Source organism: Phaenicophaeus curvirostris, chromosome 2 (assembly GCF_032191515.1).
Source record: "Phaenicophaeus curvirostris isolate KB17595 chromosome 2, BPBGC_Pcur_1.0, whole genome shotgun sequence".
In the NCBI taxonomy this organism is placed as follows: domain Eukaryota; kingdom Metazoa; phylum Chordata; class Aves; order Cuculiformes; family Cuculidae; genus Phaenicophaeus; species Phaenicophaeus curvirostris.
The window spans coordinates 11,052,050-11,076,865 of NC_091393.1; the positions used below are offsets into that span (position 1 = coordinate 11,052,050).

Consider the following 24,816-nt stretch of genomic DNA (forward strand, 5'->3'; position numbering starts at 1 on the left):
CCTCATCCACCTGTTTTTTAAACACCTCCAGGGATGGCAAGTCAACCACCTCCCTGGGCAGCCTGTTCCACTGCCCAATGACCCTTTCTGTGAAAACTTTTTATTCTGATGTCCAGCCTGAACCTCCCCTGGCGGAGCTTGAGGCCATTCCCTCTTGTCCTGTCCCCTGTCACTTGGGAGAAGAGGCCAGCACCCTCCTCTCCACAACCTCCTTTCAGGTAGTTATAGAGAGCAATGAGGTCTCCCCTCAGCCTCCTCTTCTCCAGGCTAAACAACCCCAGCTCTCTCAGCCGCCCCTCGTAAGACCTGTTCTCCAGCCCCCTCACCAGCTTTGTTGCTCTTCTCTGGACTCGCTCCAGAGCCTCAACATCCTTCTTGCGGCGAGAGGCCCGGAGCGTGTCCCCGCGGGGTTAAGCGCGGTTCGCGTCCCCCCGTTCTCCCGCCCTTTCCCGGTGCGGAGCCGCCGGTGACTCAGCGCCCCGGTCCCCGCTGCCGGCGGCGCCTCGCCGCGGCTCTGCCCCCTCCCTCCCTCCCTCCCGGCAGGATCATCCCACCCCGCCGGGCGGTCACCTCAGCAGGAGGAGCCGCCGCCGCCGCCTCTTTCGCCTCCGATCCCGACGAGCAGCTTCGCCTCGCCTCTCCTCGCCATGGAAGCAGGGAAAGCCGCCGCCGGGAGCCGCGACGCCGGCCAGTCCCCGCAGGTGACCATGAAGAGGGGCTACGAGGTGCTCCGCGACCCCCGCCTCAACAAGGTAGGGGCGCCCGGCCCTCCCCGCGGCGGCAGCGAAGCCCGCACCGCCCCCCCCCTCCAAACCGGCTCCGGTCGCCTTTTTTTTTTGGTTTTTTTTCTCCGGTACCTTCGTTCTTTCCCAGCCCTCTTTCCCACGGGTGTCCCACCTTGTCACCTGCAGGCAAGCCTGGCAGGTGGCATGTTGGAGCTGTTGGAGCGGGTCCAGAGGAGGCTGCAAGGATGATCCGAGGGCTGGAGCACCTCCCTTATGAGGACAGGCTGAGAGAGTTGGGGTTGTGCAGCCTGGAGAAAGCTCCGAGGAGATCTTATAACAACCTTCCAGTACCTGAAGGGGCTACGAGAAAGCTGGGGAGGGACTGTTTACATAGGCTTATAGTGATAGGGCAAGGGGGAATGGGTATAAACTGAAGAGGGGAAGATTTAGACCTGACATAAGGAGGAATTTCTACACTACGAGAGTAGTGAGGCACTGGCACAGGTTGCCCAGGGAAGCTGTGGCTGCCCCATCCCTGGAGGTGTTCAAGGCCAGGTTGGATGGGCCTTGGGCAGCCTGAGCTAGTGAGACGCGTCCCTGCCTGTGACAAGGGGCTTGGAACTGGATGATCTTAATTTTCCTTCCAACCCAAACTATTCTATCATTCTTTCATTCTATCATTCTATCAATAGGCATTTTATCACCGTTGTTCTAGATGCAGATGTAAAATTCAGTGTATATTGCAGACGTAATATTCAACTCCAGTTTGCCCCCTGCTCTGCATAAGTGAATGCAGCCAGCTTTTGAAAGATGCCATAGCACAGCAAAACCTTTTTAAGGGTGGTAATTAAGCTTGATAAAATGCTCTAAACTGAATTAATCTGGAAAAAAAGGCTGAGTAAGTAAGTGTTTGCACAGCTATGATAAAGATGCAAAGTTCAGTCAGGTAGTAAAATACTTAACTGGTGTGACAGGCTCTGCGTTTGCTGTCAAAATGAAAAATGGATGAAGTCAAAAGTAGATGATAAACCACAGCTTGGTTTAAGCTTGGTTAAGTTCTCATGAAGCCTTGGTTAAGTTCTCAGCCCCAACCTTGTTCTCGCACATTGCTTGTAATGGTTAGCCCTGATGCTCTGACTTGTACGTCTGCGTTAGAATATGTACCCAGTCACTTTACTTACTGCTGAGTGGTATGAATTGACAAAAACTGTCTCTCTGGTTTTACTGGATAGGTTGGCTCATCAGTAAAAGCTCCATATATTAGGTAGATGAATAGTGCTTTTATTAGTCTAGGTGCTTGTCTACAAAGTTTCCTGTCTTATGTCTCTGTGTGCATGCAGGCCTGAGAAGGTCTCCTGAGGTCAGGTGAAAGGAAAACCAGCCAAAATGTAGAACTCCCAAGAAGAAACCAATGAGAGGCTGTTTCGCTTGGGATTGCTTTTAAGCAGCTGCAGTATTCATGGAAGAAAGTCTGACTCAGAATAACCGGGAAAGCCAAACAAATAAAAAATAGGATTTCTTCTAAAACGTGTTGTATACAGAGTACTCGGAGGCAAACCAGGCACATTGCTACCTTTTTCCTACAAACATTACACATCTTGCCTCTGAACAGCATACTTGGAGGTGAGATGCTAAAGAAGAAGGGACTTGCCTGATTTTCTGGCTTAGGCTTCTCTGTCTCCTTCCCCCTCAGCCATGGTGCAGCACGTGTACTGTACAGCAGAGAAGCAGGAAAAAGCAGTTGTTCATTATGAGACACATCTACCCAGCTAATGCAGAATTTGGTGTTAGAAAAGGTCAGCTGAAGTCTCTGGTCTATATGCCTGTGAGGAGAGTCTGCTCCTGGTCTGGTGAAGAATGGGTAAGATGGTTTTCTGACTGAGACAGGCAGGTTTTGGTGGGTGTGGATGTGTTGCATCCTACTAAGTATGCATATACACGTATACACATATAATCCCTAATATATTTATATTTTGTTGTCAAATAGATATATTTGGCAATAATATAAAATAAATTGACGACTGCCAACATGGTTGCGAGTTTGACAGTTTGTAGCCTGGCTGCATGCACAGGAGCTGGTACTCCAAGTTCACTTTCTATTGCCAAGACTGTGAAACAAGCATCGGGTTGCAGATAATTCAATTTGAAGTAGATAAAATATCTCCTTTAATGATTCTAAAGTACAGGAATTGTTTGCAGTTCTGCAGAAGTGCCAGAATTTTCTGCTGTCTCTTCGGTCCTGAGAGCTGCAATTGCTTGGTATCAGCACTTTCTTTGGACAGAGTGCCTGTTTTAATAGTCAAGTTTGCATTTACTTGGCAAAAGTAGTAAGTACTGAGTAGTGGTATCTAGCAGTGACTTGTAGAAAAGTAAGACAAATGTTTTAAGGGTCTCTTAAGCCAAGACAAAAAGGAGCTGTCAGGCAGGTAAAGCTGAAGTGTGCTGCAATACGTGGAACCCTGGGGCTTGTGTCCTCGATGCATTCCTTTTCACAGACAAGTTTAAAGGAAAATTTTACAGGGAACCATTTGTACTTGGGCACCTTTCAAAACAGATGTAAGAAGAAATAAGGAGCTAGATTTTTTTAAAAAATACCTGTCTCCATTTAGTGTCCCACTCATCCAACAATAGAGCTGAATTTCTGCACGCTCAGTGCTCACATCCCTTTTTTACACTTTATCTTGATGGCTGGTGAGAGGTGAGAGAAAGGACTGTGGGAATGCCAGGGTAAACAGCCGAATTTCTTCTTTTCCACTTAGCCTCTGCTTCTACCTGGATGGCAAAATTTCCAGAACATACCAAGCACTGATGTATGTTGGAGCTCTAGGCAATGTTGTTCTTGAGTCTTTCATGGTTTACTTTGCAAGTGATTCACAAACATGGACAAACTGCACAGAGGAAAAGCTTAATAAAACCGTTTGGGTGTTTTGTTAGTCCTCCTGTGTCCCATCCCCCGTGTGCCCCCTCGCCCCAGGACATTTTGCCTACCCATGAAACCACTGCTGCTTTTACAAGGCCACTGAATGGTTTGCCCCATCTTAGCAGCGGTGCAGCATCAAAAATTGAGGAACAGTGAATTTTAACACATTGAGTTTAATCACTTGCAGGCACATGTCTGAGTCCATGGATAATAATCATGATTCAGTTTATTGTCTGAGATTTTTAGGTCTGTATTGTTTAGAAATGTATTTAGAACCTTTTTGGTAATTGTCTTTTTACACCCTCAGGCACATTATAAATCACAATTCCAAGGAAAACAAACACAGTTTCAGTTCTTTTCACTGAAACAGAGTGTATTAGAATCCTTTGTCTGGGAGTTGTATGCTCTTTAAACTAATGAATTACAAAAGTGTGAAAGTAATTTGCTCTACTACTATAAATCTCCATTATGCTTTATTCAATGTATGAGTTTGCTCTTTTAAGGCACACAAATAATTTAACACTAAACTTTCACCTCATCTTTAATTTTTTTTAGCTTTTAATATTGTTTAAACAAATTGTAGTTTCCCATACGCTGCTTATTTTCAGAATCTCACTGTGAAGATATACAAACACTTATTTCAATACCAAACTTTGCCAACAGCCTGTATTAGTTGCCAAGTGTAAACACTTCCCTGAATGAGAAACTTTGCCATTGGATGAGTGCTTTGCTTCCAGGCTGCTTTCATTTTCTTGCAGACTAATTCAGCAAAGAGGAAATAAGTGATTCTACTAGATCTAAGTGCTGGAGGGCTCTCTTCCTTCCCCAGCTGCTTAATTTTAACTCCTGTCCCCAGCTTACTGCCATCATGACTGCTAAGTGTAGTGTGCTTGTAAACACTTAGCTCCTCTTTTTTTCATTCACTTCATTCAAGTTGCATTAAAGCACGGGAGGATTTCAGAATGGACTGCCTTGTGGGGCTGCTGAACATCCACGAGTTCACAATTTTGATCTTACCTGCAGCAGCATTGCTGTTTTATCCTTGCCAACTGTATATGATCTATCCTGTATGTGATGCCCTTGGATCTTAGTGGGTTCTCAACTAAACGCGCAGTGATGTTGTTGGCTCCTAGTCCACTGATTCACTACAGGATTTTCTTCAAGGCACCCGTACTGGAATAGACCAAATGTTTATTTATCCCAATGTCTTATTTCTGACAGCAACCAAACTGGATCCCTCAGGAGAAGTAAAAGAGCAAAGGACACCTCCAGTGATACTTTCTCAGAATAACAAATTCCAGGCTGAGGGAATGAGCATTTTTTTAGGGGAGTTACTTATATATGAACACTTGCCTTTCCTATCTGATCATACACACTATGTATACTAATTTATTAAAAAACAATTGTAAACTTTTTTTTTTTTTTAAATTCCAATGAAACCATTATCTGAACTAAAGAGAAGCCTGGACTTCCCATTTTGCCCTTACATTTCAGACCATGGGACAAGAATGTTTGGGAAGTACAGACATATTTTGTTCTGTGTACATCTAGCTGATTCACTAAAATCAATTTTGACTTTGAGAAAGTATAGTCGTGTGACTGATGTGGGTGACACATAAAAAAGTCTTACCACTTTTACATTCGTTGGTGAGCCTGTAATAGGCCTCAGAAAACCTAGACCTCAGAAAAAGTCAGAAGCATTTCAGTGAGATTTTCTCTGTCTGATGGGTAAAAGAGTATAAATGTTGAAGAAGCTCCTCTAAATAAATCTACTCCTTTATCAAATACCAAGCAGTAAAAGTCTTCTTTCCTTCCACTGGTTATGTTCATATTTTCATATGCATTTGTATGCATTTTGGCTGGGTCCTCTGCAGTGGCCAGTGCTCACTGAATGTTGCTTTTGCTTTAGCTACAGGTAAGAGATTCTGGGAAGCAAATTGATGAAGCTAGGGATGGAGGAGGAAAACACTCCTTAAAATGGCATTCTAGAAGTATCAATCTTAATTTGTAAAAAAAATTTCAGGATGTTAGTTGATATTGTATGGGATGATGTAATATTTGATGGTAGTAGGTACGATAGCACCTTTTAGATTTAAAGATGGTCAGTTCTATGTGAAAGTAAAGATGCACTTTGAGGAATTTTTTGCGGTATGGTTGCTGATCGCTGTCACTGTCTTGTACTTCCTTTTTTCCTATAAACTTTTTGTCCCTTTACAACTTTGTAGTTTTTAACAGTAGTATTTCCCAGATCTTATCTCTATCAGATCACCTAGCAGAGCAGTTCTTGATAGGGTAAGTACATGTTATTTTTCTGGTCTTTGACAAGAGTAAATAGTATAGTGATTATGCTAGCAGAAAAAGCTAGATCAGTCTGGTCTTTGAAACCTTTTAGAGTGAATGTGTCTCTATTTTGCCCATGTGTTTCGTGAGCATTGCATTTTTTATTTATTACTGGGGTCTCCGACACAGGCGTTACCATTCGGTGGAATGGTTGGTTTGTACCAGAGCTGTTTGCTCTTTGACAATAGGGACCATAAGTTGTAGAGTGGCAGAACTGCAGATACATCATATGCTTGGGTTTGGGGCAGGAATGTGATCTCAGTGGTGGCTCACATTGAAAACCACAGGGCTGGATGAGGAGGTTATGACATTTCCAGTGTATTCTTCCTTCTTGAAGTCATCTTCTTGGAGTATGAGGGAGGAGTTGGAATGCAGGATGGCATCTATATGAGTGCTTTAATTTACAGTGTGTGTGAATGGGCTTTAAAAATAAAACTGGTAATGTTTTGCAGGTTTGTCCTGCATACTATTAATAAGGAAAAAGTCTTGGGAAAAGCAGAAAGTATTTCAATCAGATTATTTTACCATCATCTTCTATTCCATCTATACGACCTGCAGCATTCATTGTTTCTTGGAATTTTGTTCCTGAGGTAGTAGGTAAGTTGCTGTGGTTGGTGTTATATTCTTTTCTTCCTGTCAGTCTCCAGTTCTTTGCTTTCAGTTATGAAAAAGAATGCTGAAGCAGTGAGTTGGGAACAAAGTTCTGTGGCTTGAATTAAATGCAAATAAAATAAGGGAGAAGTTACATAGGAAGCTATATAGAGTTGTTAACAACTGAATACTGGCATAAGTTGTCACAAAAAGCTGAAACCCAGAATTGTTGTGCTGTAAGGCAGTTTCAGGCATTAAAACCACTTTTCAGTTATGGGATTTTCTAGTGAATTTCAGTAAGTGAACACAAACAAAGCTGACCTTTTCTTATTTGGGTCGAGGAATCCTATACCCACCTTTTATAGATGCTACCTGAATGGAAACATTAATCCTGGCACAGAGCACACTGAAAATAGGATTTGTGTATTTAGGATGGGTTAAATGTGCTTTTCTGCACTAGGTTTTCTAGACATGCTGGAATGCCACAAATTTTATTTATTTTTTTTTAGTGATGGATGCTGACAATGAGCAAGGTAAGAGTTCACTGTCTAGGTGAAATAATCAGCAGAGAGTATTTATGCTTTCTGCAGAAAGCATATCTCAAGTTCTTACTGTGCATTTCTGGCACCATGTATCCAATTCTGCTGAATCAGATCTCCTGCCCCAAGGCCTTTCTGAAAAAGGAAGACATTCTGACTGTAGTAGGCACAAGCTTCTCTCCCCTAGCCCTGCTCTCCTTTCTGAGGAAAGGAGGAAGTGAAATGTGTGTGACAGCGAATTTCTTATTAACCCATGACTCCCAAGTTAAAATGTGCCATCTTTGCTTCCTTTGCTTCCATCATCCTTTCCCTTTCCCCCCTTGCCTGTTCAGGTAAGCTCTATATTCAGTGTGTGACTCACTTGTGGTGCTGTAGCCCACGCCTGCAGGGGCTGATGCAGCATTTCACACAGAAGGTCTCATTACTCCACACTCTAATGGCTGTGGCCCGCTGCTGTTGTGCTAAACACATTATTGATGGAGGTCCAAAATGGATAATCAATATCCTTCAGTGGGGATTTTGCTGTTTATGTTAGAGAATCTTACAGTGGAACAACTGTTTCAAAGAAGTGTGAAAAGCAGAATTTGCCGGAGGATGCAGCTCTGACAAGTGGTTTGTGGTCCCTGCAGATTTGAAGAGCTCTTGTAAGTTGTCCTTTGTGCTCCCTTGGCTGCAGTAAATATGCAGTGGTTGCCTGACAGCTCTGTGGCTCATTGTGGCTGGAAGAGTAGCATGGAAAGGGGGCAGAAGAACAGAAATAAGAAAGCTGGATTTATGTGCCTGGGTAATGAGATGCACGGGGGAATTCCATTTGCTCCTCTGTAGCTAAAACAAAGAAGAAATTGTCTTCAGTGGCTATTAATAGGAGTGGGACATTTAACCTGTACTGAAACCTGTAGTGATTTGTTTTGGGTTTTTATCTTAATTGTAATGTTGGACAAGACAGAATGCTTTAAAAAAAAAAAATTAATAGAGTGATGCCATTCCCTATGCACAGTCATAGTGTCAGGAAGGACCTGCAATCTGTTAAGTGCCAGCTGGTGGATAATGAATTGAATGTACATTCATCTTCATGCATTCATCATCTTTCCCTAACCACAAGAAGGATGTTGAGGCACTGGAGTGAGTCCAGAGAAGAGCAACAAAGCTGGTGAGGGGGCTGGAGAACAGGCCTTATGAGGAACGGCTGAGAGAGCTGGGGTTGTTTAGCCTGGAGGAGGCTGAGGGGAGACCTTATTGCTCTCTACAACTACCTGAAAGGAGGTTGTGGAGAGGAGGAAGCTGGCCTCTTCTCCCAAGTGACAGGGGACAGGACAAGGGGAAATGGCCTCAAGCTCCGCCAAGGGACGTTCAGACTGGACATCAGGAAAAGATTCTTCACAGAAAGGGTTGTTGGGCACAGGCACAGGCTGCCCAGGGAGGTGGTTGATTCACCTTCCCTGGAGGTGTTTAAGGGACAGGTGGACGAGGTGCTGAGGGGCCTGGTTTAGTGTTTGATAGGCATGGTTGGACTCAATGATCCGGTGGGTCTTTTCCAACCTGGTAATTCTATGATTTAATCCTGTCCTGTTTAGACAAGTACCTGTGGACTTCTGACGCAGAGGTGTGCGTACATGCCAATCAATATGGCTTTACTGCATCAAATTGAATTTGACGAATTGTGTATATTTCTCTTTGTGTAGTTGCTGTGATATCACACTAGCACTGAGATGTTTCAAGCATCAATTAATTAGGTTGTAAATGGGTATAAATAAAGGAACCCTTGGATTTCATCAATAGTGCTGTGTTTGACCATGCTGGTATATACACATGATCTTCTGTTACAAAGGTCATGATTTATGAACTTATTTAAAAAAGACTTCTACAGTGATGTTACTGAGGCCATCGTTGGAGGAAGGCTCAGTTTTACAGCTTCTAAGCATGAGGTTTTGCAAGATCCAAAGCTATAGTATAACTAGGAAAGGTGCCAGTTTTGGGAACGTATGCTGTGGCTGCCCACGGAGTTAGCTTCTGCAGAAGTGGGTGCAGAGGCTACGACTCTACGAGGACACACCAGACGCTGTAACAGCTGGCGCTGTGTGCGTGGGTGAGGTGCCATGTCGCCGGGGCTCTGGCCGGTGTTTCTAAGCCTCTTCATCTTTGGATTTTTCTGACTCTCTCCTTTGCCATGATAGTAGTTTGACATTAGTAACCAACTATATATAGTAACCAATTATAGTAGTTTGACATTAGTAACCATTACTAAGCTTTGTTTGAATGTCCTTCTCTTTCACGGAGGGACTTTCTTTTTATTTTGTGCCAGGACAGTGCTGGCCAGGCCTATGACAGGATATAGTTTTACAGTAATTATCTTCATTGTCTGCTTTAAAACAACGTTAAGGAGCTAAATCTGGTATAGGAAAAAGCAATAAAATGTTGTATGACTACCAATTTGTAATACACGGTCACAAATTCTTGTACAGCAGTCAGAGCTGCAGACAAAGTTGAAACAACAGGATGTGTCTGCAAAACAGGGATAAACGAGACTTGGAGTAAGATTCGTAATGAATAGGTAGAAGTAGCAAGACTGTGCATTGACTTGTCAGAGATAAGGTGAAGGCTTTGGTGCTTCCAGTACATTATGACATAGGATTTAAAATCTTTACTTAAAAATGTTAAAGGTTTCCAGTCAGCAGATCTAAGGAAGAGGATGAATTTGGCTGGACACTATGATAGTCTATATTATTATTCATTGAGAAAGGGATTGTACATAGTGAGTAACACCACTTCCTAGGAGGACTTGCAGACATGAGAATCTACCTTATTAAATTGGTATATTAAGATATGATGTTTATTGTGGGCGTCCTGTTCTCAGTAATTATGAATTGACTTGTGGTTCTGAAATTGTGAAATTCCAGGCTCTCTATGGAACGTGCTACATATCTGTTCATCATCAAAAAAAAAATCAGTCATGGCTGAAGTCAAGCAAGGTAGGAGAAACCACCTAATGGTTACTTTAAGATAGTGTCAAAATACAGTTGAATCATCTTTGTTAATTTCCATCCTGTGTAGCCCTCACAGACTGAACTTCTATTTCAGTCACTCTTTGTCTTCCTCTTTTCCCCCTCAATCCCATTTTTATAAATAGCATTATACCTTTAATTGATCAGTAAACAGTTGCTGCATCAAACATATTGGAAGTCCATGAATTTATATTTTAGAAATATTCCAGTTCCTTTTTTTTCCCAGAGCCAACAGCAGAATAATGATACGCTTTCAGATAGGTAAGAAAATTGCTGTGTAGTTATGACATGTTGGGTTGTCATTTTGACTAATTGTGATAATTTCATGACATGTAACAAGATAGTAGGAATTTTAAGACTGCCTCAAAGAATTATCAGGATTATGCACATTGCCGATACCTCCAGGAGCCAGGACTGCTGCGACACACATCCATGTGGAATCTCGGTTGAACCACAAATAAATTCATGGCTTTTATGAAGATGCCAAATTTGTGTAAAGTGATATTATAGAAGGACTAAGGGCCTAATTCTGATGCTGATTTTAGTAGTGTAAGCTGAGAGTAAATTAATGATAAAGAGATGCAAGAGGGGAAGCTGCTGCAAAACAGGCATGAAGTTAGCATGAGTGCATTACCTTTAAAAAATCCAATCCCTTGTCACTTGGAGGATTTGAGCATCTTTAACCTACACAGGCTTCTAAAGCCTCATTCCTATTAGCCCATTAAGAAGGAAATTTTGAAATATTTGTTTAGTATGCAAGTTAAATGTTTTTGACCAGTCTGACCTTTCTGAGACTACAGTCTAATTTTATCTCAAATTATTAACATCGTATTATCTCATTTTTTTGATGGAGTAATTAAAATTACTTCAAATACTCCAAATCTTTGAGTGATTTCAGAGAAAAAGAATTCTGTGGAGAAAGCTAAATATGTTTCTGTTAAAAAAAATTTCCAAATTAATTTCACTTTATGCCTATTCCTCAGCATAGTTTTTTTCAGCAGTTAATTACAAAAAACTGAATTGCTTGCATAAGAAAACAAGTTTTAGTCTTATCAAAACTTAAGCTTTGCTAATATAATTTGTTGCATAATTCAGGAAGCAAAAACCTTGACTTATAAGAAGGAGGTCACAGGGCACCCTGGAGGCAGTTCTTGCTGGCAGTGTGTACTTTCTGTTGAAATCAGCGTCTGTAGTTTACTTGGATACTGTTAGTGCCTATTCCTGTTTGAAACACAACACTGTGTGGGACTTGAGGTTGTTTACAACCTAGAGGAAGCAGAGGAGGTGCAGAGTAAGCACTTTATGCATGCATAAAGAATACATAACAGAGAACTGAAAAGGAAAAAAAAAGCATCGTCAATCTTTTATACTTTGAATACACGTACCTTTTCGCTGGTGGTGGAGAAGTACGTCAGGGTTTATTTATCTAGTCTTAAGAGTTCAGAAAGCAAATTAATCACTATTATGCTCTTAAAATATAAATGAGGCACAGAACAGCAGTGCGTTTTATCATTGCATGTTTATGCTTAGGTTTTTACTTAATAAAAACTTAGGTTTTTACTTAATAAAAGTACTTATTTTTACTGTTCAAATAGAAACTATTACTTTGTTTTGGCTTAGAAAAACTTTTTTTCTCTAATAAATAAGTTCAATATTAAAACTAAAGTCACTGTTCTGCCTCTTTTTTTTCATGTATTCGTAAAATAAATATCCCTACTAGTGGTTTGAAAAATTACAAACAGATTTGCAACGTATTTTAAATGAACCCAGTCTTCAGCCTTGAGTTTGTATTTTAGATCCATATGTCTTATTAATAGATTGTGTGTTATCTTTGGAATTGCATAGGTGCTATGAAGTATTAAATGATTTTGGCATCCAGTTTAGATGGATATCACAGTTTAGTTTTCTTCCTCTTGTGCCCTGTGAGTGATACTATTTTAAGTTTGCTTTTGGCATGGAGCTAGAAGATTACAGAATAACTGCTTTACAAAAGAAGAATAGTTATGAAATACATCATTCTTTTTCCCACAAAGGCAAAAATAATTCTGGCTTTCACTAATCCCTTAAAAAAACCTAAATCTTTGCTTTAAATCTGTCATGGAGGTGAGTGGCCATTATGAAGTATGTTATAACATTTTCAGAAACAGTCTCTAGCTGGCTTATCCGATTTCTTACTTCAGGTACCTGACTTAAGAAGGCAGATTTGTGTGTGGAGGTGTATTTACAAAAGAGGCAGTAAAGCCTCTTTACCTAAATAGTGCAAAGAAGATCAGTAGTTACAGATGGAAGTCAAGAGTGTGAGAACACTGAATTGCTAAACTAAAATGAATACCTGAGTCTGTGAAGTGTTGGATATTGGTTTGGTTTGGCTTGAAAATCTTTAAGTCCTGTATGATAGGGTTTTTTTTATTTTGGGGGGGGGTTGTCAGGAGCAGTGCACCTGAAAGGAGAAAGCCTCTTCATATTAGTTGCTAGGTATATGCCTTTTTGAAGGTATCAGTGATGCTCGTGCGTCATTGTTTCTTACACACATGCTCCTCCACTCTGTCTTTGCTTAAGATCTGAAGAGAATAGTGTGTAGTTAATAAAGTCATGTTAAAAATTAGATGCGTTAAATTGCAGTACATCACCAGCTGGTGGCTTATCAAGTGCATAGTTCTATAACTCTTATATAGGACATTCCTTTACTTATGTTAAGTAGAAGAGTAATCTAGTAGCTAAAAAAAAACCCATTAAGATTCATTTAAGTACAGAATATTGAACCTTAATGCTGACATGTTCAGCAGTTTTATTCCATGATTAATACATGGAATAAAATCCATGTTGTAGTTCAAGATACTGACTGTTGAAAGGTAAATTTATCTGCTGCTATTTATAGGCAAACAAGTTATTAAAGAAATATATTTCAAACTCTTGGGTTTGTGCTGTGGCAGTAGTTGGAATAATTCTTTAAGGACATTAGGTTTATGTAGCTTTGATGTTGCTGAGGCCTAAGCCAATGTTAAAAGTCTATCACATCCTAGGAGTCAGTGCTGGAGGAAAATGAAGAGTCTTCTGCCAAGGAACTGGGATTCAAGTTCTTGGATCTTCTGCAGGAGTGAGATCTTGCAGCAGTTTGTTCCTCCCTGTCACTGGGCTTTTCAGTCTTCCTCAGACCATATGTCTTAGGTGACTGCTTGACATCTTCATTCCCAAGCTTACTCTGAAATTCTTGCTCTTGTCTGGAGCCCAAGCAAGACGGTTGTCCTTGATTCCATCTTGGGACGTTTCAAGTCATTTCTGTCACAGTAGTGTTTTGAAGCTCACCCATACTCCCATTCCACCTTCTTCTCACTAGAGTCCTTGTTTTTCAGACTGCTGAGCATAGATGTCATTTTACAGACTTCATCTAAAACTTTCAGGTCTGGTGAAGGAGATCTGTTTCCCCTCTATGGCTCAAAGCTTTTCCTCTGCAAAGAGTATTCACTGAAGTTCTTAGAAAAAACTTAACTAGACTTTGTGCATAACAAACATCTAATTTTCAAGTCAGTGAACTCTGGTCTGTTATTTCTATGCATGACTTATGTGAAACAACAAGTTGAGGTAATACAACTTTTAACAGATTTCTAGACATGAAGACATCTGTTGTTTTTCTTTAAGGGATACAAATCTTATAGTCTTAAGAAAGCAGAAAAGCAGCGTGTGTTATCTTTTTTTGTGTTGTTGCATTTTGTTAAGACAAGATTTCATGCTGAATCCTCTGAGGATGAGGCTTGCTAATGCACTGCTATCTCCAAGCAAAGGCTGGATAAAGTGTTCCTCTTGCTCATGTGACCAGGGATTTGGCATGGGTGTCTATTTATTAGGTCAGTCAGGTAAAGAAATAAGGAATAGTCGTTAAAATAACTTGGTAATTCTGATTTTATTTTTTACTTTGCATAAAGCATACAGATGCTGAGAATAAGTATATCCAGCAAGTCTGTGTAAAAAGGTGTCTTACTGTGCTGCTTATTTTCTGCATCAAAGGTGGCTTTCAGCAGACACCCTCAGCATCTGTTTGAAAGGAACACTTCACCTAAGCTCAGGAACAGTAGAAAATCTCACTTTGCATCTTACCTGGGGAAACATAACCGGTCCAGTTCTGTCATAGCCACTGGCCTTGCATTTGCCAGAAGAACAAAAGTGTTCCAGGTCAGAAGTCTGCCTGAAACTAGAGCCTCTACTTTCTTGCCAGACATTTGAGGTACTGAACTCTTGTGCTTCTATGAATACATGAATAAACTCGAAGTAGAAAATAAAAAGTGAGTGCTTCCTTCTGAGGGGAAAAAAAAAAAATCTGTAGGTTAAAGAAACACCCTTTTAATTGACATTATTTCCTAAACTTCTTAGTTTTCTGTAGTTTGTGGCAAGAAATAACTTTCTTCTGGTTCTGTGGTTACTGAATCCTCTAACTTTATTCTGCAGTAAGATTGTAGTGGGTAAAACACAGGTAAGAACAGATGAAAGTACAGTTTAGTTGTCGTAATGTTCCACTAGCAAAGAGTGTGTGACTAACAGGCACCCTTTCTGGTTTCCTTTGAGGTACGCATCACGAATCTTTAAACGTATAATTAAAGCTTTCTTTGTCTCACTTTAGGGCTATGTAATGAGTGTGAGTACACGCATTTTTTCCCCCTTTAATTGGTGAGCTCTACTTTAGTAAAAAAGGCAAAATATTGTAGTAGAATGAGCACTAGACTGGAAACTAGGTCATGCACTTGTGGTGATTATTAAATCTTAGTCATTTAGTTTTCTCATCTGAAAAGACAAGTGGCATTTGAGAAATTTTGAGGATGAAAACTAGCATGAAGTGCTTGGTCTCGTATGATTGTTTTTTTAAGGTAATGTTTTGTTATGTTGCCTTTGCATTGTTGTAAACTAGTTTCTATTTACAATTTTCTTTCCTTAGTGGGGCAAATAATCTTCTAGTTTTTACAGTAATTAGTCCACAGGCTGCTATTTCTTTTAAAGTCACATCTAACTGGACCCATGCCTAATCTGTACAGTCCTGATGTATTTTGTCCTTGTCCTTCTCCCTTTTGCTACAGTGCAATTACAGGTAGAGAGGATGTTAGTGGATGAGCGGTCTCCTGCATGTAGAGTTTCCTAGGTCCATGAAAACCCATTAGACAGAACAGCTAATTGTGGCCAGTGCTGACTGCAGGGGGGCAAGGAAGATCTGAATAGGCAGGAAGAAATCATCCATCTGCGTAGCTAAACCTGCTCCTGGCTTCAGATCATGCTGTGCCACATGCAGATTAGTTCCAATTAGATGAAGTGGTAGCTGACCCTTGGCTGCCTCCTCTAAGCCTCCTAGTCCTGGGCAGTGTTGGTAAGAATTGCATCCACTCCAGCTATCTGGGAAGGAAGTGTTTGGTATTTATCATCTGAATGCCTTAGGAAGCTCAGGTCAATACTTCCTGCAAGAAAAGGTGTTTATACCTTCAGCTAACCACTACTCAGTAAAATTTTGTTTCTTTGAGAAGCTACAATTTATGCGTCCAGGTCTTATAGTCCTGCGATGATGTGAATGAAGGCTTACTTTCTAAGGGTATATTTAGCATCTAAACCCTTTGTTAGGTATTGGATAGGCAGATTTGATACAAATTTGACATGAACTCTTTTTCTTCACTTCGGATTCTGATGTTGATTCCCTAGAGAAAATGACTAATAACAACTATTGTAGCTGAATAAACTCCTGCTGTACTGTGTACCGTTTAGCTGACTATTGTGCACAAAGATATCTTTTAAATTTTTTTCTTTTCTAAAATATGCTAAAAACAATGTGCATGCATATCCTCTAAACAGAAGGAGTTGCATGCATTTTCTTTACATGTGAATTACTATGATATTCTTAGCAATTACACGTCTGTAAATACCCAGCAAAAAGATGTTCTTCTAAAGAGAACTTGACGAAGGTTTAAAAATCAACAAAATGAATATTTTCATACCAAAATATTGAATTATATCTTAATTCTCCCGTATTTTATAGTAATTTCTTATTTCAGAATAGATTCCTGTTTTCTACTATGGGATTTCAGCGGTGACCAGGAAGCCTACATGATGAATTAATGCCTGTGAACCTAATCCTGAAAATACCTAACTATCTAAGTAGCTGCAGAAAGGTAATGCTTATCTGGCTGTTCTCCAAATTACCAGTAGTCAACTCTCAAACTACACAATGATAAGCATTTTTTGGTCCTGAAAATACTTGTATACATCTTTTTAATTTAAAGTACATATAAATAATCTTACAAATATTCTGAGTAAATACGGCACATGCATAAAAGCTCCATTTATTTTGTACTTACTTACACTTCATTACTTTATATAGGCAAAGCTGCTTTGTGGGAACAGAGCAGTAGTGCAGTAGCTGGACACACAGCTGTAGAAAATTGAAGCTGGATCTGTTATGGTGAAGCTGCTCTGCATTCTGTGAATCTCTTATCCACAGCAAATCATGTTAATAATAATTTTAATAATAATAACAACAACAACATCATCAACAACAACAATAATTCTAAAACATTCATTAATATTATTTTGGTGCTGTGACTGTTTGAATCCAAGTACTTGCACTGTAATAAATCCCACTTGAGTTGAAGGTTGTATGACTCGAACAGGATTTTTCCCTACCTGCTCTGCCCATTCTTCAGTTGACAATATATGTTGCAAATGAATTTCTGTTTGCAAGACCAAATACATGTTTTCAGGAGCAGAACCTCTTCTGTGTGGAATCTCTTGAGTCATAGCATGAAGAGAACCTCAGCCTCTCTAGATCATAGATGCTGCCTTGAAATGAGGACCTACAGGAAAATGCAAGTTTAATGATTGAGTAGTTTTGCCAGATGTGGCAAATTCATTTCCCTCAATCTCCAGTCCTGTTAGTATGCTGTTCTGCTGCTAATATAGCCCAGGATACTGTAGTCCACCTTTGTTGCCTAGGCACACTGGTGGCTTCTGCTCAGTTTGCTGTCCACCAGGTGCTTTTTGACAGAGCTGCTGTTCTCAGCCAGTCAGACCTTGTTGCATTTCATGTTTTTGTCAGCCCACTCTTCCAGGCAAAGTTGCTTTGGATGGCAGCCCTGCTCTTGGGTGTATCCATGGTTGCCCCTATTTGGTGTCATCTGCAAACTCATGAGAGTATGTCCCAGTGCCTTTTCCAGGTCATCGATACAGGTGTTGAACAGAACAGGTCCCATTACAGATGCCTGCAGCACTCCGATTGTTACTTGCCTGCAGGTGAACTATAACCCATTAAGTGTTTCCTTCTGAGTCCCATTATCCAACAACAGTTTTTTTACCGAGCTGTTGTCTACCTATCTAGACTGTAGTATCCCAGCTTGGGTGCAAGGATTTTTGGGGAACCAGTTTTGAAAGCCTTGCTTAAGGGGAGATGAATGACATCTGCTGTCTCCCCGTGTGTATAAATCAAGTAGTTTTACCATAGAAGGCAATCAGTTTCATCAGGGATGATTTACTGTTGACTTAAGTCCAGTGTATAATGTCCTACTTGCCTTCCTCAGTCCCTTTAGGATCTTGGACTGTACTAGTCCATGGTCACTTCATCCTAGGCTGGGATTAATTACTGTACCCCCAGTTCTTTCCTATTTTTGAAGAGCTGATCCAGCTCTGTGTCACCCCTGGCTTGCTCACACAGTATCTCCTGTATCATCCCTAATGCATTCCAGTAATCTGGATTGTTTTTGTCCTGTCATGATGCTCTTCCAGAAGAGTCCAAGGAGATTAAAGTCTGCTTTAAGGACAGGGGCCTGTGATCCGGGGACTTTGCTTACTCAAGGAACAAGGATAGTTTGTCAGCCTGATACTTCATTGCTATTGTCAGTATCTTCTGCAGTCAAAGATTTCAGTTATTCAGCTAACCATTTATGTTCTCCCTATATAAATAGCAGGAGGAGGAAGAAATATCAGCACACAGAGCTCATGTGCATGACCTCTCTGTCAAACTCGTAAATTCTGTCAAATACAAGTCTCTTGGCAATATTGTACAAGTTTTGAAATACTATGAAAAAAAGAGAAGCTATTGTGTTTCTTGTTCCTCTGCTGCTATCTGTGGAATTTTCAAAGAGCTGTCAACACTTCTTTAAAGGAAATGCTGTACAACTACAGCAGCTCCTTGACAAACTGGGAAATATTTATTCAGGCAAACGTAAGGCAGCGCTTTCTCTTTAAAGCATCATTCTGTTTGTGTTACGTAGCTGTTGCAGGGGAAAGGTCTAGCAGAGCCCTGTAGTTCTCATCCCATGCTGCTCTGTCTGGCCTGAGAGAAGGCTCTCTGAGGCTGCTTCTAAAGGAAAATGGTTAATATTAATTTCAAGGAATTATCCTAATAATTACTAAGTGGACAATCCCATCATCGTAAAAGAAATTTAATTATTGTGTTGAAAACCTTCTGCCTGCATCTACACAGCAAATCATCTGTGATGATATCACAGAATCACGGAATCATTAGGTTGGAAATGACCCCCAGGATCATCGAGTGCAACCATTCCTATCTACCACTAAACCATGTCCCTGAGCACTTCATCCACAGATCACCTGTTGCATGATTTTCCTCTGTTCAGTTGCACCCCTAGCCTGCTCTCTGGTGGGGTGGGGTGAGAAGAAGAAAACTTGGCTCAGTGTCAGCAGTGCTCAGTAGTAAATAAAACATCCCTGTATTTATGAACAGTGTTTCCAGCACAAATCCACAACATAACCCCAAACTAGCTACTATGGAGAAAATTAACTCTGTCCCAGCTAAAACTACATAGAAAGGCAGCTTGAAACGCTGCTGCCTAGCTACCTACAGATAGCTTGTTGTAGTTGAGAGTTCAGGCCAGATAGAAAGGATGGACTGTCTTGCTATCATAACTGATTTCTTTCACCTGGAAAATGAGGCACTTTATATTAATCTTCCCAGACTTCTATCTCTGATTTTTTTTTAATCTTTTGTTATCTTTTCTTTTTTCCCCCTTGCCCATTTTCAGTTGTTCCCATGCCAGTTATCTGTCTTAAAAGTTTTTTTGCAGCTTTGAGATTTGTTTGGATTCTTGGTGGTTTCTGGATGCCCTAACAGTAGCCTGGGAACCGAGGCCTGGAATCAGCGAATGATTTAGGTTGAACGTGGCCCCTGCAATTTCTCTGGTCTAGCTTTTTGCTCAGAGCAGGGACAAATTCAAAGTACTGCAATGTGTGTGAATGAAATGAATCCAGATCAAACGGAGTCTGTTGGACCTATAGTTTATAGGAAATGGGGATGCCTATGTGCTTTTTCCTTTGGGTCACTGAGGAAAGCTTGTTCTTCTGCACTGAAACTCTGTCGAATGTGCCATCTCCTTCAAAGAAGGGTTAAAGTGACCTCCATGGGACTGACTAGCTAACTGAACACCTTCTCTGCAATGATCTTAGTGTGCTCAAACAGGCTGGAGTTCTACAGGTTCAGTGATCTCGGTGACTGGAGGAAAAACTAATCTTCTGGAGCTATACTAGCTATATAGCTTACAAGAGATAAGAATAAACCATAAAGTTTGGCTAAAAATAAAGAAGACGTACCAGAGCTACACTTGGCCTAATCAACGATAATGGAGTAGAAAACATCCTAGTGAGTCAGAATCTTCACTGACCAGGAACCGCTTTTTATGGAGAAAGCCAAAATCTGCTGCTGTTTCTCCTCTTGGAATTATAGGCTGTTGTTTTCATTTTGCGGTTCTTCTCAGTCATGTGTAATTTTTTATGACTTCACAATTCAGAATAATTTAATCATATTATTTTTGCTTATGTTAACGTGTCAGTGGAAATCTACTAAGTGTACCATAAAAAAGAATGTGATGTTTTTCTCTTCTGTATCCTGTTGAAGAGAAAAACAGAGCACTTGCAGTGCCCCATGCTCATATTAGAATGGTTTCCAATCCGATGTCTGACATCTTAATTAAAGTAATGCAATTACATATGTAGATTTGCAAATGGTATGCAAGTAATAAACACTCTCCTCTTTATGGACAGTGTTGCAGGATATAAATTATAGCATTTTTCTATAGACCAGATGCCGCTATATACAGTCTCAAGGATTTTTTTTAGGCAAGTCGGTTTGGAGCTCTTTAAAAATGTATTCTGGATTACTTGGGGAGGTGGACTTTTTTGTGTTTCTGAAGTTTAAGGTCTGGATTTTAATTTGGGAAGTTGGTTTCTTTTTTTTATCAGGGAGGAGGGACTATGGGATATTTTTGGTATTTTTTTTCTTTTACTTTTGGGCTAACCGTAGTTTCATCCTACATACTGAATGCATGCTTATAGCTCAGGCATATTAGGTAGACTCCTGGAACATATCTTCTAATTACTTTTTAACTAAAAAGAATTCATTTCAAGTGCTCTGAGGCTGTTCCACAATATGAACCAAATACAGTGAGTAGTGACAATCAGGAAACTTTATTCAAAAGCATGCATCCTTTTCAAACAAAAACGCCTCATGTGCATGCACCTAATGTATATAATTAAGAAATAAGTGATTCAAACCCTTTAATTGTATGGGCTTATGCTGTTCCGTAGATCCTATCAACTTTTAGGGCAGTAAAGATGTTTCATAGGTTGTTCTAAATGTGTATAGATGTTGCCATGCTTCAGATCCATGCAACAGAAGACAGTAACCTTTCTGAGAATTTCACTTGCTTATCTGACCCAATATATGAAGTTACCATGGCTCAAAGCTAGTGCTGATCTACTGGCTTTTTTGTTTTTCCACTTGAGCAACCATCCTGCCTGCTAACAAAGAAATAAGAGAATTTCACCTATAAATAAATGAGATCAGTGAGATTAAACATGTCCATGCAGGCAGCACTTTCCTAGGAGTGTCCTGCCAATTCCCTCCCTCTGAAATTTGTATTCAGGTAGAAATATGTTATTTATAGAATGCAGTAGCGAAAGAGTGAGAAAAATGACATGTAGACTAGCCTATGTGTAACTTGCTTTTTTACACTTATACATAGAAATAGCATAGGGAAAACCTTCTGAGTTGAGAGCAGTGCTTGGTTTGTCTGTGTGGCTACAAAGACAGGGTGTAGTTTTTAACAGTCATTAAAAAGTTTTGTGCTCTGAGTCAGACTGGTGGAAATATTTACACTGTGCTCAATTTACCCAATGTTCTAAAAATTAAGTGTGGTTCAATGCATTGAAGCCTGAAGATCCAGAACTGCTTTAGAGATTGGTGGTGCCAGCAATCCCTTCTGTATTTCTTCTCTTCTTCAAGAGAAGCAGAGCTGGCTGTTTTCTCTTTCCTTCATGACAAAAGTTTTTGAATGCTATGTGTATTAAACACTTAGCAATCATATTTTGAGCTTCCTTTCTTTGGCTTTTATCTACTTGCTTTAGAGGGATAGTCTTTGGACCAATGTGATTTTGTGTGTTTACTCCAAACATAATTGGAAAGAAAAAAAAATAGTAGAAGTACATACAGTAACATTATAACATAGCCTAATGCTGAAATTCCTAGGGGTCTAACTGCTGTTGGATGGCTACTGGTATCTTACTGTGTAATGTCTTCATAAAGTACTACTTTATAATACTAAATATATATTAGAATAATTTAGCTGACTGCCTTTGTGCGATTAAGCTGGTAGTATCTTGTTATACATGGTCTCTCTTGCTATCGCTTAGTGCTGATTAAGATGCAAACAGTTGGATCTGAAGGTAGAGTTCAAATGGGGGCGATTCTCCCAGCCTCACTCACTCGTTGCTGACCTGCTGCCAGGATGCTAGTCTGTCTGTAGTTCCTGGTGCTGGCAGGCAGATAAAGCATTTAAATTGCCAGACTTCATTGGCTTTGAAAAGTTCTACAGCCCCTCCAATCACATATTTTTCTGCATATTTTTTTAAGGCACAAACCCCATAAAACAAATTAATAGAGGCATCATTAAAGCTTGTTTTGGCAGAATGTGGAAACGAAGAACAAAGAAGCAGCTTTTCAGGTAAAGAATCTTCTGATAGCCTGTGAGACCATCCATGGGCCAGCTTTTCCATGAATTCTCCTAGAAAGTACTGGAAAGAACATGTATTAGTATTTGTATTCATTGTGATCTGTAATGTATCTACTGATTTTTATTTTGGTTCAGAGATGTGTATACCTAGAAGAAAACTCCTAGAGGAGTTAAAAAAATCCAATGTAAGAGTATCACCTGGGAAATAGGTTTTTGGGTGGTTATGTAAATCTTTCTGGTGGCTAAACACTAATCTTTGACAAAATTAAAAAGGTTCATTTGTAGGATATAGAGCAGGTCTTGGTAGGAGCTTGGAGGTAGATTTCGAGAACAAGGCAGAATATGGTTCGTGTACTTCTGCTTTTCTAACGTGTCACAGCCTGAAAGTGTTCTTACTGCAAGAATGGTTGTTTTTTCTCTTGTATTTCTACAAGAGGAAGTTGATGAAGTGCGTGCAAGAATCACCTCATTCAAGGAGCTGGAACACTTCAGGTTTTGTAAATCCGTTCTGTTTGGAAAGTGTCCTGACTGATGATCCGTTTCCCTCTCCTCTGCTTCAGAAATGACCTGTGTGACCTTGCTATCTGCCCTCGCTCACCAAGGAGAGTAACAGCGCTTTTAATTTTGGTCATGGTACTGCATTAACCAGAGTTATATACTGGCTTCCATTTTATTTGGTACAAATCTTGTTACAAATGAGTGAAGCAGATTGAAGCAGGTTTTTTTTTGGGGGGGGGGGGTGTTTAAAGGGCTGCTTGCACACACTGTTCTGCAGAAACAAGCTACACAGACCAAAAATTATTTAACCAGACCTACTTTATTTTTATGGCAACCATGCAGAGTTGTTTTTGAAGGCTCTCTCGGGGAGGAATGGGCAGTGATTTTGTGGAAGGCTGCAACAGAGCCTGTGCTGGTGCAGCCGTGTCAGTAGAGCCCTCTCATGGAAATTGGGATGCACGCCTGCAGGAGGAAGTTTTTTTGTCCATGTAGCTTTGCTACTGTCTTAAGGCAACATGAACTGATCTTCCAAAAGCATTCTTCTGCTGGCACATACTTAAGGGCTGTTGCTCATGTAATGACTTGGCTTCAGTTCGTGATTTCCTCCACATGATCCAGCCGGACACAACTGTCTCTGTTGGCTTAATGTGGACTGGTTCTATCTTGGACAAGAGCATGCATAGAGGTCTTGGTGTCTGCAGAGCTCAAGCTGAAAGAATGTGTGAGAGAGGGTTCTCTCTCTCCCCTCCATTGCTGAAGCTTCTTACTGTCTGTAGTGGGTTTTAAAACCAACAAAAAACAAACAAGCAAAAAAATTCCCTGAATTACTTTTCTATATGTGGATGAAAATGATCCCTTCTGGAATTAATCTCTTTTGTTTACCATAGCAATAGAACTATCAATTAACAGGTACTGTAGGGAATTATTGTTGAACTGTGAAAAATCCAGCAGTTTAACAACAGAATATTTGTGGGTTTGATGATCCTCTTAAAATCAATGTACTTCAATGTTGCTGTACTGTCCACTGGCTTTTTTTGTGTTTCTTTTTTTAGTAAGAACTGTCCAAGGGTGAGAATTGACCTAAAAATTCTCTCTGGTAATGACTTTCTTGAAAAGCTTGGACTTTAGATCATGTTTATAAATTACAAAATAGTGTATGATAAGTAAACAGACTAGAAATAATAAGAAAAAAATATTTGCCTGTCTCTAATTATCTGTGCTGAAAAAACGTCACGTTGGTGCCATAAATGTTTCTATGATCTAACTTAGAAGCAATATTAACTGTGTTTAAGACAGTACAAAGAAAGAGAGATGACTTATCTTTCAGCCATTAGGCATTCGCATTAAACCACAGATAAAATTAGGTTGTTAATTAGGGAAAATGAGGTTAGGTGAATCTTCCCACCTTTAATAATCTCAGCTAAGTTTCCCATGTAAAACCAGTAGAAGCTACCACAAAAAAATGGCCATAAAATGAAAAGGTTTGGTTGAAGTAAACACAGAAAACTGCCAGTACATTAGCAGATATTTATGATGCTTTCTTTTGTTACAAAGAGTATCCACCCCTTGAGCAGTGAAATAAATTAACTGCTAAATTATGTCCAGAAAGTGATGCAGTTAGAAGAGGAAGCATTTATTAGAATCTCTTAGTCATTTTTCTAAAATGAAAATGTGAAAATAAATACTTCCAGCTGTCTTTAGAGAAATATTACTGCAACATTTTTGTTTAGCAGCCTTTTTTAAGAATTATTGTAAACTGTTCCGTTCAATTTCTAAAAAAAACTTATTTAGAAGCAAACCAAACCCCGAACCAAAAAAAATCCCCATGATCCAGAAAATCCTGTCGAGGACCACAAGATAGGGGGAAGGAATGACAGGTAGCATTCTAAGCTGGATTGTGTAGCAATTTGGTTTTCTAAAGATTAAATTACAAATAGTCTAAAATTGCTTTGCTATTGGACAGAGTAATGGTTAATACTTATTTTCTAATGCAAGAAAATGTAAACTACAGCAGGTTTATGTGGTTCCTGGATGAAAAAAAATTGCCCATGATCCAGGGCTATCCTCTTACCTGGGTATTGCAGTGCAGTAAGGTGGCTTATTCTGACTTTCACTTACATGAGAGTAGACGTAGAAGCAATGTTGAGAGATACTTAGTTCAGACCACTAGTTTTAAACTTTACTTAAATTTAAGTTTTCTGTTCTGCTGGA

The 24,816-nt window shown here is 40.0% G+C and overlaps 1 protein-coding gene across 2 annotated transcripts in view; it reads left to right on the top strand.

Moving 5' to 3' along the window:
• Positions 1-596: 596 nt before the first annotated feature.
• Positions 597-24,816, top strand: part of ME1 (malic enzyme 1) — a 175,380-nt gene continuing 151,160 nt past the window's right edge. Inside the window, exon 1 of one of the 2 annotated variants that reach the window (XM_069851267.1) lies at positions 597-752. In XM_069851267.1, the coding sequence (XP_069707368.1) occupies positions 648-752 (105 nt within the window). In that variant the 5' untranslated portion in view covers positions 597-647. Of the gene's footprint in view, positions 753-11,308; positions 11,409-24,816 lie in introns of those variants that run through there. The other variant, XM_069851268.1, reaches the window with a different exon arrangement.